A 14,486-nucleotide genomic window follows, 5' to 3' on the forward strand; every position below is an offset into this window, starting at 1 on the left:
AACTTAATAGAAACCCTCACCTAGCGTATATACCTATGCCACTAGACCAACATCGATAACAGTCAACTAGGCTACTTTGATCAGGTTTTTTCACTCCTCAGTGTAAGGTGCCTATACTATATTAAGAAATTGCCAGCAAATCCTCATCTGAGATTAGGAAGTATATAATGCACCTCTAAGCAGTCAATAACCGCTAGTTGATGCTCCTCTGCAAAGTCAGGGTTGATCTTTATGATTCGCCCCAGTGCATCGATACCCATATACTTCAAATTGTGATTTTCATTCTGTAGAAAAGGTACCAGAAACTGTCAGTCCACAGTTCTAGTTTGGCTTTTCATATACAAGCAACAAAATTATTCATTGATGGTGATGAAACATCAACAATCAGGCTCGAATCAGTCAACACCTTCAAAAATCTGGATGTATGTTCGGCGGCTGACTCCAAAAGTTTGGTGTTCGGGTGAATAGATGTAATTGTACAGATGCATTCATAAAGTATTGCATTTCCAATATTTCCACTGGGTTCAGCCCTCCTCAATACATCGCCCAAAACACTGTACATATTCTCACTGGTCTGTTTGTCGCCCATGCCAAGTAAGGCCAAAATCTTCAACAATTTAATCTGCAATCACCTCAATCAAAACACAGTCGTTCAAGGCTTGAAATTACATTCTCTGTGGTTTGCAAGACCAAATCTGTTTGTCTGAATCCAGCTGCAGCATCCTTCTATTGTTTAAAAAACCATGCGAAGAGAAATTTAAAATAGTAGATATTCGTTGATTTATAATAATTTCCAAGGGACTGAATACCTGTATAAAAGGAGCTGGAGCATTATGGTAGTTATATGGTTTTGGTAATCTGTGCTCCACCACTTGCTTTAAGATACTGACAAAACTAGAGGTCAGGTTTTTATACGAATGCACATCCCCTGAGATAAGATCAAAGAGTGCACATAGCGATGCACTCATCACACTTGGATCATGGTCACACAATTTCTGTTGCACAAATCAAAACAGAATCAGTTATCAACATTGTCAGATCCAAAGCACTATACAAAGCATAAAGGCGTCACCTAGCTTGCCAAACTTCATCCATGTTTAATGCATGCATCTCTTTTGAAGCTACTCGATGACGCAGGGAAAGTCTGCTTCTTGAAGCTTAGGCAGCAAACGAAGCTCAATAGGCAGCAAAGATATTCACTAAAGTGGATTAGCAAGGTGGGATGCTTATCTCAATTGGGACGATTATCTTACCACCCTATCAAACCATTTGCGATCACAAAATATGAGGTGTCATAACAGGGCAGTCGTGGTCTTGACACTAACACATAATACATAAGACCTAACAATACAGTAAAACTTTCACTAGGAAACATGACATGAGTTCTAGTCACATAGTGTACTACATTGTTTGACATCAGTCTTAGCAGAAATCTATCAAACAACATGGGACAATATTTTTAGTACTGCAGCATCGGACTGAACAAGGCACCTTTCTAAATTTAGGCACAAGATGTGAAACTGTTGATGGCGACCGCTGATGAAACCTATGTAAAGCCATGACTGCCTTCTTCCGCACAGGCTCTTTCTGATGCCCTAGCAATTCCACTACCTGCGGCAGGACTGCAGGAATGGTCTCCTCGTTTATTAGTCTGCAAACTGCGCTGAGTGCCGCGCAGCACACTAGAAAATTATCTGACCGCAGATCCTTCTGTATAGTGTTAACAATCAGAATAATAAGATCGTGGTCCTCATTAAGAAACAACGTTACTGCGAGATACCCAGTTCTCTTAAGTAGCAAATTGTCATCGTGGGTCATTTTCACAGCGTGTATGTATCCAAAAGAAGCATCGTGGCCAAGCATCTCGACATAAACAAGCCGAATGATATACTCCTTCATCTTCTTGCGAGGTACATCAGGCTCAGCTATCTTTTTCTTCAGTGTCTCTATCTCTTCGATGACTATCCGCTCCTCTTCTGCTTTCGATTTGGCCTCACCTACGGCCTTCACTAATTCGAGGAATTCCTTGGACGACCCCCATCCTCCTTGGGAGCCCATTGCGAGCTCCCTACCAATATTCTTTAATTGCTCCAGCTTGAACAATCAACTCTCGTATACAAAATGTCTATGCTGGGGCAACTGCACTGTCGAAAACCTCAAAGGATTCAGCAGAAGCATAGAGATTTTCCAGATCCCTCTGTGGTACTGTGCATACAGGAAAGAAAACATCTGCAGCGAGACCGGTTGTAGCCTTCAAAGCGGCCTCTCCATGAAAGTTTTGGGATGCTCCTTGTCCAAATTACGTAGGAAGAGCGAGAGGTTATCCGAGCAGAATCAAGGATCCAGAGTTCGAATTCCAAGCAGTATATCCAAAGCCTAATCCAGGCGATCCTTGTACGATCTGCGCATCGGCATTTCATCAACCTGTGTGAAAATCACACAGTACTGGAACAACAGCTCTCTCGCGCTTTCTCTCTCAGAGGATGACAAGATCTCTCGTGTCCCCTGCACCAAAGAGCCCATAAAACGCTCAAATGCATGAAGGTGTGGATGAGGTAGAGCGAGAGGAAATTCAGAAAAAAGATCCGGGAGAAAGAAGCGCACCTTGAGGCGGGACGGTGGCGAGGAAGACGTCCAAGGAACAAAGTCTCTGAAGTAAGTCACAGAGAGAGAGAGAAAGAGAGAGAGAGAACTTCAGCTCAAAACACAATTTTTGATTTTATAGCATGGACGGCCAGAGCTAGCTTGCTTATTACTTACTACTACTTGACATACAAACTTAACTTTGATTTCTGATTTTTGTACGAATAGCTTTGGTCCCTTGGTACGTGTGGAGAACACTTCCCACGTGCTTGCTTGGGTAACCAACGAGAACCACACTTCCTCAAAGAGTTTCTCGAATCCCTTCTGGCCAGTGCCACCAGCAAATGCGGATGCTTCATTGGGGTCGACCCCTCATTATTCAAAGTTGAACCTCACGAGACTCCACAAGCTGACTCACCTGCCACCTCTTGGCCATGTTTGCGCAGAGGCTCATCCTGGCAACCTAGCGATGGGCACCAATGAGGTGTGAGGGATGGCATTGTTAACACCTTTTTGGTCATTCCCAATGCAAAAAATTTAATGCCCTTGTGTGCAAAGCCTACACCTAAGCTTATCCACCCAAGGTCATTTTTGTCTAGCATGTGATAGGTGATAATGGGCAGTGTGTACATGCGTGCATGTATGTATATGTATATGTATAACACACACGCGCACGCACGCACATGCTACTTTTTCGATGCTATTTTGATGCATGTCAAGTTTAATAGAAAAGCATCGCAAATTTCAATTAAAAGGGTACAGGTAGTAAAGACAACCTATCACAAAGTTTATATATATATATATATATATATATGTGACATACATACATATATACATATGTTCATACGTACTTATAGCTAGATAGATAGATAAATGGATAGATAGATGTATTTATATTTATATTTATATTTACATGTGTGTGTGTACACGCACACACACATATGTATGTATGTATGTACATATATTTATGTATAAATATTATTTATTTATACTTACAACTACATACATGCATGTGTGTGTGTGTGCCCATATGTATGTATGTATATATGCATGCACATTCACACACACACACACACACATAGATGTATAAATATGAATTTATAAACATATATACTACATATATGTGTATATGTGTTGATAAATACATATATACATATATTTATTTGTTTGCTTGTTTGATTATCATCTCTCTCTCTCTCTCTCTCTCTCTCTCTCTCTCTCTCTCTCTCTCTCTCTCTCTCTCTCTCTCTCTCTCTCTCTCTCTCTCTCTCTCTCTCTCTCTAGCTAACGGAAGAAACGGGAGCTGACCTAACGGGCTAACGGAAGAAACGATAGAAGCAACGGGCTAATGGAGAAAGCTGGAACTTGCTGAAACGATGAGCGGATATGGAGCATTCACCGAAAATAGACCATTCTAGAAAGCGGAGAGCTGACTACGAATGTTTTCTGATGGAGTAGAGAACCATAGGCGTGGGAAGGGCAGAACTGAGGTGGTAGGATGAAAGTGGGATCGATTGTGAGCTCAACGATCAATCATGGGAAGGACAGAAGCTAACAACGTAATCTCCAATTGCTTGGCGCTATCGACGTGTCTCCATGTAGAGCTTCCAGTCGCTTGGCGCTTAGCATTTGACGACCAACCCACACAGATAGGCTCCAGCACAAACGTGTATTAATTGCTCTCTCTCAGCGGAAGAATACGTATGGTACTGGTAAAGCTTAACACAAAGGCGCCAAGCTGTCAAACCGAGCTTATCTATCAACATCCAGTTAGTATTACATAAGTGAGAGAAGCACCTTTAACACAAATCGAAAAGATGCATCACAAGTGAGATCTGTCAAATCGAGATTATAGGCAGCCAGTTTTCAGTTAGTATCGGATCAAAGTACATAGATATTACACAGAAGGGTGCATCACAAACGAGATACTAAAACAGAGGAAATTGTCACAGAGGGGTGTTCCCATAATGTTTACCCCAACTTCTAAAATGTTCACTCCCAAAAGATCCCCTTTGAGGATTGGGCCCCTAATGCCCCCATTTTCCAATTTGTACAAGACTACAAGAAGGCAAATGTACGAGACTATGGTCAAGATGAAGGAAGAAATTACCTTGCTGAACCAAGAGGTTCAACAATTGAAGAACAACATGAATGAGATGGCCCAGAAAATGCTAGCCATGGACAACAAGATAGAGAAGGGATATGCAAAGGTTCTGAGCATAGAACAGAAAATGGATAGCCAGTTAGAAAAAGGATATGCCAAAGTTCATGCCAAAGTTCACAGCATGGAATTGAAAATAGAAAAGGAAATATCGGGGCAAAAAGGGTAGGTAGAGACAGAGCAGAAACTTGCACAACAGATGCCAAAAAAAGAAGACATCATCAACCCCATTGACGAGTTGGTCAATAGTAGAATGAGGGACAAAAAGAGCAGCAAGAAAAAGCTCTAAACATCAAAATTATAGGGGTGGAAAAGAGTGAAAATGAGGACATTGAACAGGTCCTCACACACATCTTTCAAAATACCATGCACATATCTGCCACAAAATGGCAAGATGCATTCAGAGTGGGAAGGAAGGGAGAAAAAGCAAGACAAATCATAGTGAAATTTCAAGATGCACAGTCCCGCCTCAAAGTACTAAATCACAAGTATCATCTCAAAGGGCACTCCATATGGATAAACAAAGACCTCACAAGAAATCAATATGCCCAAAAACTCAAAGAGCTAGAAGTCATTAGGAATGCAAAAAAGGAAGGAAAGAATGCCTATATAAAGGATGGGAAAGTAGTAATTACAGCAAAGAGCAAAGGGGGAGAGAAACAAAAGGATAAATAGGAATACGAGACCCTCAAATCAAAATATGGAATGTGGAAGGATGGAATCTAGACAAGGTCATTGCATTAGAAGATGAAGTGTTGGAGACAAACGTACTCATAGTGTTGGAAACATGGGAGCATAAGGGAAATGAATCCCCAAAAATCAAGGGGTTCTTGAAGGCATCAATGTGGAATACAAAAACACATGGGGGGGAGAGGTTTTGGTGGGATTGCATGTTACATTAGCATGACATGGCAGAAATCAATGAGAGTGATAAAGAAGGATCCACATAAACAATATATGTGGTTAGAGATAGGAGCAAAAGAGGGAATATAAGGTTGACAGCGTGCTATTTTGCACCCTTGCAATCACCCATACACAAACAAAACAACCATCTATCCCAAGAGGACCCTCTTATGCACTTGGGAGAAGACATAGCTCAGTTCTCTAAAGAGCATGTAATTATCCTCGCCGGAGACTTCAATGCAAGGACAAGATCATTATAGGGGATCGTTACAGTGGAAGGGAAAGATCCCATTTGGATGGAGGAAATAGAAGAGGACAATGCAGAAAGAAAAGGCTGGAAAAGGACATGCAGAGATGATGGGGAAATCACCCAAATGGGAAGGCAACTTCTCGCCCTATGCGGATGCTTTGGAATGCAAATTTGCAATGGCACCCCGTACTTCAAAGAAATGGAGGGATACACATGCAAAACTCCTCAAGGGTCGAGCGTAGTTGATTATGTGATCATGAACCCGCATGAAAGACACATACTTGAGCACTTCAAGATTGAATAGGAGTCTATTGATTCCGATCACAGAGCAATATCTATGGGCATCGTAGGGACAAAGCATATAGTTAAAATTCCTGCGCAACCCAGGCTGAGATTGGATTATAAAAATGCACACATATATGAACAAAAACTAGAATAAGAAATAGCACGCTATTAAACGGCAACTAGAATAAGAAATGAGTGAATGCATGACAGACTTATTGCAGAAAACAGCTCATGAATGCGTTACAAAAAGCAAGGGGAGGAGCAAACGCATGCCCTGCAACCACTGTTATGATCAGGAATGTAGAGTAGCAAAAAAAGCATGGACAACAACAAACACCACCAAGAAGGAGGACAAAGCTAGAGCCTACAGAAAGTTAGTAAGAAACAAAAAAAAGAGAGTTTCTCAAGAGCAAACAAATTGAGAGCTTTGATGAGCTTAAGCAAAATCCCAGAAAGTTTTTCCAAAAGCTACATGGCAGCATACCCCAAGAGAGGAAAGCATCGTGGGAAGACATGATAGATTTCGTCAAAGGCGTCTATGAGAGAGGGAGAAGAGAGGGTCAATAATAACTTTTTCATCAAAGCTATAAATGCTGTCATAACAGAGGAAGATGCGGGAAAGGGTTTGAAAAAGCTCGCAAATGGAAAGGCTCTAGACACACAAGGGGTAATGGTTGAAATGCTAAAATGGGGGGGTGAGAAGACAAAGAAAATGCTCACTACACTCATGAATGGCACAAAGAGGGGCTGAGATGGATGGAATTATGGGGTATAACTGCAACTGATATCCCCGAAGATGCATGTGAAATCAGGGAATAGTGATGTAGAGAATGCTACAGAAATTATGGCAAGAACCGGGGGAAAAAATGCAGTTTTATAAGCAGGAAATCAAGTCGATGGACAGCTATGGAATGCAGAAATACCTTGGGGAAGACATATCAATAGTTAAAAGGCATTTAAGCTACAAAATTAGAACCAGCTCACATGATCTCGAGGTGCCCAGGGTACCAAGAGAGGAAAGAGTACGTAAAATCTACCTGCAGGATAAGTAGAAAATGAGCAGCATGTACTCCTAACATGTTGAGCATATGCGCAAATCAGAGAATGTTATGGGGGCAATAGAAGCAACCTGAAATCCCTACTAGAGTGGCTAGCCAAAGAGCTAGGCAACTACATAAATGAAATTTTAGAATATCGCAACAAAGTACTTGTTTTAGTGCACAAGCTAGCACAAGTACTCATTGCATAGCACATTTATGCTATTTTCTTTCAATGGATGTAAACAATCACTACTTGTTGATAATGATCACTGTCCCATAGATCTTGAAGGGTTTCACGAGGACGTTAATACAATCATATCATATCATCTCTCTCTCTCTCTCTCTCTCTCTCTCTCTCTCTCTCTCAGCCTCCCGGCCTCCTCAATAGCAACAACAGGCTACACACTCTCTCTCCTGCCTCACTCCCTCCATTCCAAATGCCTATCTAGCCAAGCAATAGAAACTTGCATCTAGTCTTTGCCAACAACTATAGTAGGAACTCTGTCAGGCTACACTAGCAAAAACACAAGCTGCCACTAGAAGAAAAAGAAAAAGGTCGTGGGTAGCAACCGGACAAGTCAAAGAGTCATTGCAATTCATTGCTTTTCTTCAGCACCCCCTTTCAGTTCAATTCACAACCCACATTTTAATAGCTTTTTAGTCGTGGGTTCAAGGTACAAAGGTCCCAACCCCTACCTTGAGTTGGATTGAACCCTGGGCCCAACTTGGGGGTTAGTTATATCATTGGGGTACTCAGATTCACAAAGGCCAATATGGAGCTTCCCAAGATGAAGGCATTTGCTACCTCAACTCCAGTCAACAAGCCCTCATACTCTACCATTATGGCATTATCGACACCCGCTCCATATGCGAAGACTCATTTGAGACAGAGGATCATCTCAGCGAATCATAGCAAGAAGTCAAAGAGCTCAAGCATAAGCTTACAACCCTTCGGAAGATATGGAGAGTACTAGAAAGCAGGAAATTATTGCAAAGGTCATACACAAATGTAATGCATCTCCACTGGTAGTGATACTTGTCTCCATGGTTAAGGATATGAACACCAATCAAGTGAGCTCAATCAAGCAAGAAATGGTTGTTAATGCTAGCAACAAATTATCTTTATGTGGAAGTAAAAGAGCAAGAATACAAAGCACACAATAAGACGATCTTACAAATTAGGGAAATGACAAGGAGAAAGCCATAGATGGCATTATCATATGCCTTAAGAAAGAAATACCACAAGTGAATAGGACAAAAATGATATATGCAATATCAATCAAATTGGCACACAAGCACAAGTCTATTTCAGAAGGAGGGTAGCAAGAATTAAGATCCTCAAACAAACACATAAGCTGAAGGGTACAAAGATTTGGATATCTGAGGAGCTCCTCCAATCCAACTCAAAGAAATAGTGAACTCACCAAAGTAAAGGAAACAGGCAAATGGAATGTTTATTTACCTTGAGAGGAGATGAGCCTTATGCATTCCCCCAATTCTCTAATTATCTAGATGTAGTAAGTCAACTTTTGGTTTTGAACTTTGTCTCATAGACCCGTGCAGTCTCTTACAGACGTTAATAGCTGTGTGTGTGTGCAAATTTTAGAGTGTCGAGGATGTAGAGCAGCAAGACATGCCAGAATATGGAACCATGGACCACATTCTCATGCTCAGATGTATCATCGAGGAGGCGAGGGCACGAAAGTAGAGGGTTTATTGTTGCTTTGTGGATTTTCGCAAGGAATTTGACACAGTTTTGAGAGCTCGCCTCATACGGCACTAGGATTTGCGTAATGACAAGGAGATCATTTGGCCTATCATGGCACTTTGCGAGAGAGTTTAAGGCAGCATTTGGGTAGGATCTAGGTGGACAAATGAGATCACAAGCACTATCAGGGTCAAACAAGGGTGTCCATTATCACCTACCTTGTTTGGCCTCTACATTGACGAGCTTGAGACAATGATACAAACACAGGGGGGAGTAGGTTGCTCTCTTGCAGGCACGTTGATCCGGATATTGCTTTACGCAAATGATGTGGCTCTCTTGTCTTCCTCAGCAGAGGGGCTCCAGAGACACCTTGATGCATTACAGTTCTTTTGTATGTTGCTCTCTTGCGGGCACGTTGATCCGGATATTGCTTTATGCAAATGACGTGGCTCTCTTGTCTTCCTTAGCAGAGGGGCTCCAGAGACACCTTGATGCACTATAGTCCTTTTGTGAGTCTCATGATTTGAAGGTCAACCTGGGTAAATCCAAGGTTATGATATTCAATACATCTCAGTCATTATGTGCCAGAAGCAATTCACATTTGATGGGTCACCTATTGAGATAGTTTCATCATACACTTATCTTGGGGTTGTCTTTTCCAAACCCATCTTCACAATGAGACCCGTGATGCAAGCACACTTGAGAAGAGGATATGCTTCATTGGTCAGACTAGAGAGGTAGTGCTTCCGCTCGCACTTTCAGGATCCATGGACCAAGGGTTTGCTTTTTGACTCCTTGGTCCATCCAGCGAGAATGTACAGCTGCCCTTGTTGGGGGCCAGACTTGTCGGATATAGAGTGGGCCCGTGTAGATCGGCTATAGGTTCTCATGTTATCACAGATGATTCGTGTGGGTAAGCCATCTATTCCTCACCAAATCATTCAAGCGGAGTTTGCGTCACCCCCAGATGACGTGCATCTTGCGTTCTGCTACTCCATTTTGCTGTGATGTATGTGGCAGGGGTTTTTGCCTCTTGATCCCGTGACTTTTGCAGTAACTCTCGAATTCAGTTGATGTGAACTCTCCACCTCTGTCTGATCTCAATTTCTTCACCTTCTTCCCCGTTTCTTTCTCGACCATTACATGCCATTCCTTGAACTTACTAAAAGCCTCGTCTCTTTAGTCTTCAGGAAGTATATTCGATCAGCATCATGAAGTAGTAGGAACCACCCAAAGCTTCCGTCTCCATCTTTTCGCAGAGGTCCGTGTGAAGGAGCCTTTGCCCTGCTGGCCTCTTTAGGAAAGGGCTGCCGATGCTACTTGCCCATCATGCAAGCTTCACATACATCGGGCAAATCTGTAATTTCTGGTAGGTCTGCAATCATTCCACTTTGATGCATCTCCTTTAAAGAACTAAAGTTTAGATGACCAAACCTCTCATGCCACAGCTTAGTGTTCTTCATATCGGCTCAAGCACTGAAAGCTAAGAGTCTGTAGATGTTGTTGCATTGTGTACCTTTACCAACGACCTTCCCTTGAAGATCTAGGATCTGTGCACCATTCTTATCGAATTGAACTTTGAGGTCTCGATCTGTGATTGCAGAAACGGACAAGTTTCTCTTGATATCTGGCACATAAAGAACATCAGACAACTGTTTTACAACTCCATCTGACTTGAGAGCAATCGTACCTTTTCCTTTTGCTGGACATTTTGCATCATTGTCGACTGCTACTAGGATGTCATTCCCTACCGGCTGTAGAGAGGTATACCAATCCTTCCGACTGGTCATGTGGTGCGATGCACCACTATCAATGATCCAAGGTTCATCCGTAGGTACATGAACTGCCTCCATGCAAATCTCCTCAATTGCTATAACCAGCTCTACTGGTGCTACCTACGCGCTGTTGCTGGACTCTTTCTTTACTCTGTTCTTCTCATCTGTAATCTTCTTTCGGCACTCATTCTGCTTGTGCCCTGCCTTGTTGCAATAGAAGCACTTGATCTTCTTCTTTCTCTTTTTATCATCAGAAGAAGATGGGTTACCAGAGTCCTTACCCTTACCTTTCTTTGATCCAGCGTAGAAAGCCGAATCTTCTCCAGTCATCGTCTTTTGACACATCTCCTCCTCTAGAAGCATCGCACTAAAATCCTCAAAGTTGAGGGGTGGATTTCTGTTCTGCGTATTTAGCACCGTAACAAGACCATCGTACTTTGGTGGGAGAATTCGTATACACCTTTGTGCTAGATTCTTGTTAGTGATGGTGATGCCAATCGCAATCATCTGATCGTGTAGATTCTTCACCCTGGTGATGAACTTCTCTGCCGCTTCAGACTCAGACAATTTCTCATTCGCGAGTGTTTGAAAAGGGTAAGAGCGTATGTTTGCAATGGATTTATTTTGACATTGGAAACTGGTTCAGTAGTGTAGTAGGATAGTTGTTTGATAGGAAAAACACACATTGATATGGCCATTGTAAGATAAGAAAAATCTTGTGACTAATGGCTATACTTGGGTCGACTTGTTTCGACTAATTTAAGTTTCAAGCCTGATTGTGGCATGGGGATCATGGGACCAACCCCTTCCCTTGGTTGCTAGGCCGTGATGCTTGGACCAACATCAAATTATTGGACGCATCCATATGGAAAGTCTATGAGAAGATGCAGTTCCTCTTCACATATATGATAATCACAATCTGTCTCCATATAGGAGAGATAATCTAGCTAAAAGCTCGAAGTGTTTATTCTCATAAGAAGATTGTTCTTGCGATACTCGAGATTGATACCCTCGACCAACTGGTCGAGCGTCTTGCACTTGATACACTCTATGAATGTCCCCGACCTACTGGTCTAAGGACTCTTCCATGACTATGGAAATTTGGCCACCCTCCACTAACTAGTTAGAGAGGAGTGATACTTTTATTTACTTACTTTTCATTTACTCGTTGGAGAGGATTGAGACACTAGTATATCCATTCAAATTTAAGTTTATGTTTATGACTTAATCTAGGGCAATAGTCTGACCCAATCCATTGTGATGGGCGGATTGCTGCCCTCACTTGGATTGTGTGTCAGACTTGCAAAAATGCGGTCGGTGGGAAACACACACACACACACACACACTCTCTTAGATATCAATGCTCCACTCTCATGTAACTACGTAGGAACCAGCTAACTCTACTTGTAAGCCCCCCATATGAGGAGAAGGCATTTGAGTAGCTCGGTTATCCAGTAGGTCCTGGTTTGGACACCAGATGGGGGCCATGTGTGACCTAATGGCTGGACGGAGTTGGCACACTACCAACTAGGCTACATGCAAGTGCGGGAAGGCATCCCATGACTGACCGCATTGAGGGTAGATGGAGCATTTCCTAGGGCAGCCCACTCTCGGGTTGCGAGGCCCGTTTGGAGTCCCAAATGATCCCGGATGGCTGTGGGTAGGGGTGACCTAGAGGTGATCATCCTACGAGTGAACAGGGGTGACCTGGAGGTGACTTAGGAGTTGAGAGTGCTCTCAACGGAAGCAAGAACGGAAGAGGGAGAGAGAGCGAGAGAGAGAGACAGAGAGCCACACAAGTTTTGGTGGGTGCAGATCCACCCTAATCTTCTTTTTCATTCATTTATATATGTGTTTGAGTATTGTACATAACTGGGGTTAAGGCACAGTGACTTTTAACCCCCACAACCTCCCACTTAAAGGACAATGTGCCTTTAAGGGAGAACAACCAGTGAGCATACTATCCAATGCCCATCAATACACGACAATACTCAAACCGCTGACTAGGTAGACTCTTCGTCAGCATATCTGCAGGGTTATCATCTGTATGAACCTTGACAAGCTCTATGCGCTTGTCCTCAAGTACCTCCCTGATGAAATGGTACCTGACCTCAATGTGTTTGGTCTTTGCATGAAAGACCGGATTCCGTGCTAGCTGAATAGCACTCATGGAATCACTATGCAATGTCGGTACACCTGTATGAATCCCCAAATCTCCCACTAGCCGATCAAGCCATATAGCCTCCTTGCAACCCTCTGTGGCTGCAACATACTCAGCCTCTGTGGTAGACAAAGCCACGCACTTCTGTGCACGAGACATCCACGACACTGCACCACCTGCAAAGGTGAACACATAACCAGAAGTGGATCTCCTACTATCCACATGCCCTGCATAGTCTGAATCTGTGTACCCAAGTACACGCATGTCTCCTTTACCAAAGCAAATGCACATCTCCTTGGTACCCTTCATGTACCTCATGATGCACTTAACTGCCTCCCAATGCCTCTTTCCTGGATTAGCCATATACCGGCTAACAACTCCCACTGCAAATGCAATGTCTGGTCTAGTAGCTATCATAGCATACATAAGACTCCCAACTGCTGATGCATAAGGAACCTTGGCCATCATGGCCCTCTCCTCATCTGATTTGGGACTATCTGTATGACTCAGTTTCACATATGGAGGCAATGGAGTACTCACTGCCTTCCCCCCCTCCATATTGAAACGCTGTAATACTTTTGTAACATACTCTTTTTGTGAAAGCCAAAGGAGTTTCTTACTCCGATCACGCGTGATGCGCATACCAAGAATATGACCTGCAAATCCCAAATCCTTCATATCAAAGGCCTCATGCAACTTGGCCTTTAATGCATCTAGCTCATAAGTATTCTTGCTAGCCAATAGCATATCATCCACATATAGTGCCAGGATTATCAGGCTACTATCCTTAGCCCTTGTAGTGTAGAGGCAGTGATCAATTTCACTCCTTCTAAAACCCTGGGACCGAATGAAAGCATCAAACTTCTGATACCATTCTCTAGGTGCTTGCTTAAGACCATAGAGACTCTTCTTCAGCTTGCAAACTAAATGCTCTTTGCCCTTTTCTTCAAAGCCTTCCGGCTGCACCATGTAAATTTCCTCATGCAAATCCCCATGCAAGAAAGCTGTCTTGACATCCATTTGCATAAGCTCCATATCCTCTACTGCCACTAGTCCAAGCATGCATCTAAGTGTGGTCATCTTCACAACCGGAGAGAATATCTCATCAAAGTCCACACCCTTCTCTTGCTTGAACCCTTTAGCAACCAAACGGGCCTTGTATCTAGGCACATCATCACCTGTGACCTTCATTTTGTAGACCCATTTACATGGCAATGCTTTCTTTCCATGTGGCAAAGAAACCAAGTCCCAAGTCTTATTCTTCATAAGTGAACTCATCTCTGATTGCATAGCATACTCCCACTTGCGTTGATCCTCACGCATCATAGCCTCTCTGTAGCAAGAAGGCTCCCCGCAATCAGTAAGCATCACATAGTCTACCCCTGGAACAAACCTATCAGGCGGTCTAGACACTCTAGATGATCTTCTCAAGGGCATTTCAGCTTGCTGTCCCACTTGCATATCAGCCACATTTGGCTCATCATTTCCACCAATAGATGATCCATCATCTACCCTTGATTGTATACCTGTGGGAGTACTTGGTTGTACCATTTCTTGCACATTTGGTGCATGGATAGCTTGCTGCCTATCAACATATGCAGGTGGATTCACATCCTGGAA

The 14,486-nt window shown here is 42.8% G+C and overlaps 1 protein-coding gene across 1 annotated transcript in view; it reads right to left on the bottom strand.

Annotated features, from left to right (window-relative positions):
• Positions 1 to 2,730, bottom strand: part of LOC147898057 (Adaptin family protein) — a 28,632-nt gene extending 25,902 nt beyond the window's left edge. Inside the window, exons 1-5 of the mRNA XM_087378863.1 lie at positions 2,605 to 2,730; positions 1,492 to 2,505; positions 810 to 995; positions 407 to 622; positions 174 to 284 (exon numbers count right to left, since the gene is read on the bottom strand). Of these exons, the coding sequence (XP_087234989.1) occupies positions 174 to 284; positions 407 to 622; positions 810 to 995; positions 1,492 to 2,058 (1,080 nt within the window). The 5' untranslated portion in view covers positions 2,059 to 2,505; positions 2,605 to 2,730. The remainder of the gene's footprint in view (positions 1 to 173; positions 285 to 406; positions 623 to 809; positions 996 to 1,491; positions 2,506 to 2,604) is intronic.
• Positions 2,731 to 14,486: the final 11,756 nt, after the last annotated feature.

This window comes from Dipteris shenzhenensis, chromosome 9, assembly GCF_047967505.1.
Source record: "Dipteris shenzhenensis isolate YYH24624 ecotype China chromosome 9, Dip_SZ_1.0, whole genome shotgun sequence".
NCBI lineage: Eukaryota > Viridiplantae > Streptophyta > Polypodiopsida > Gleicheniales > Dipteridaceae > Dipteris > Dipteris shenzhenensis.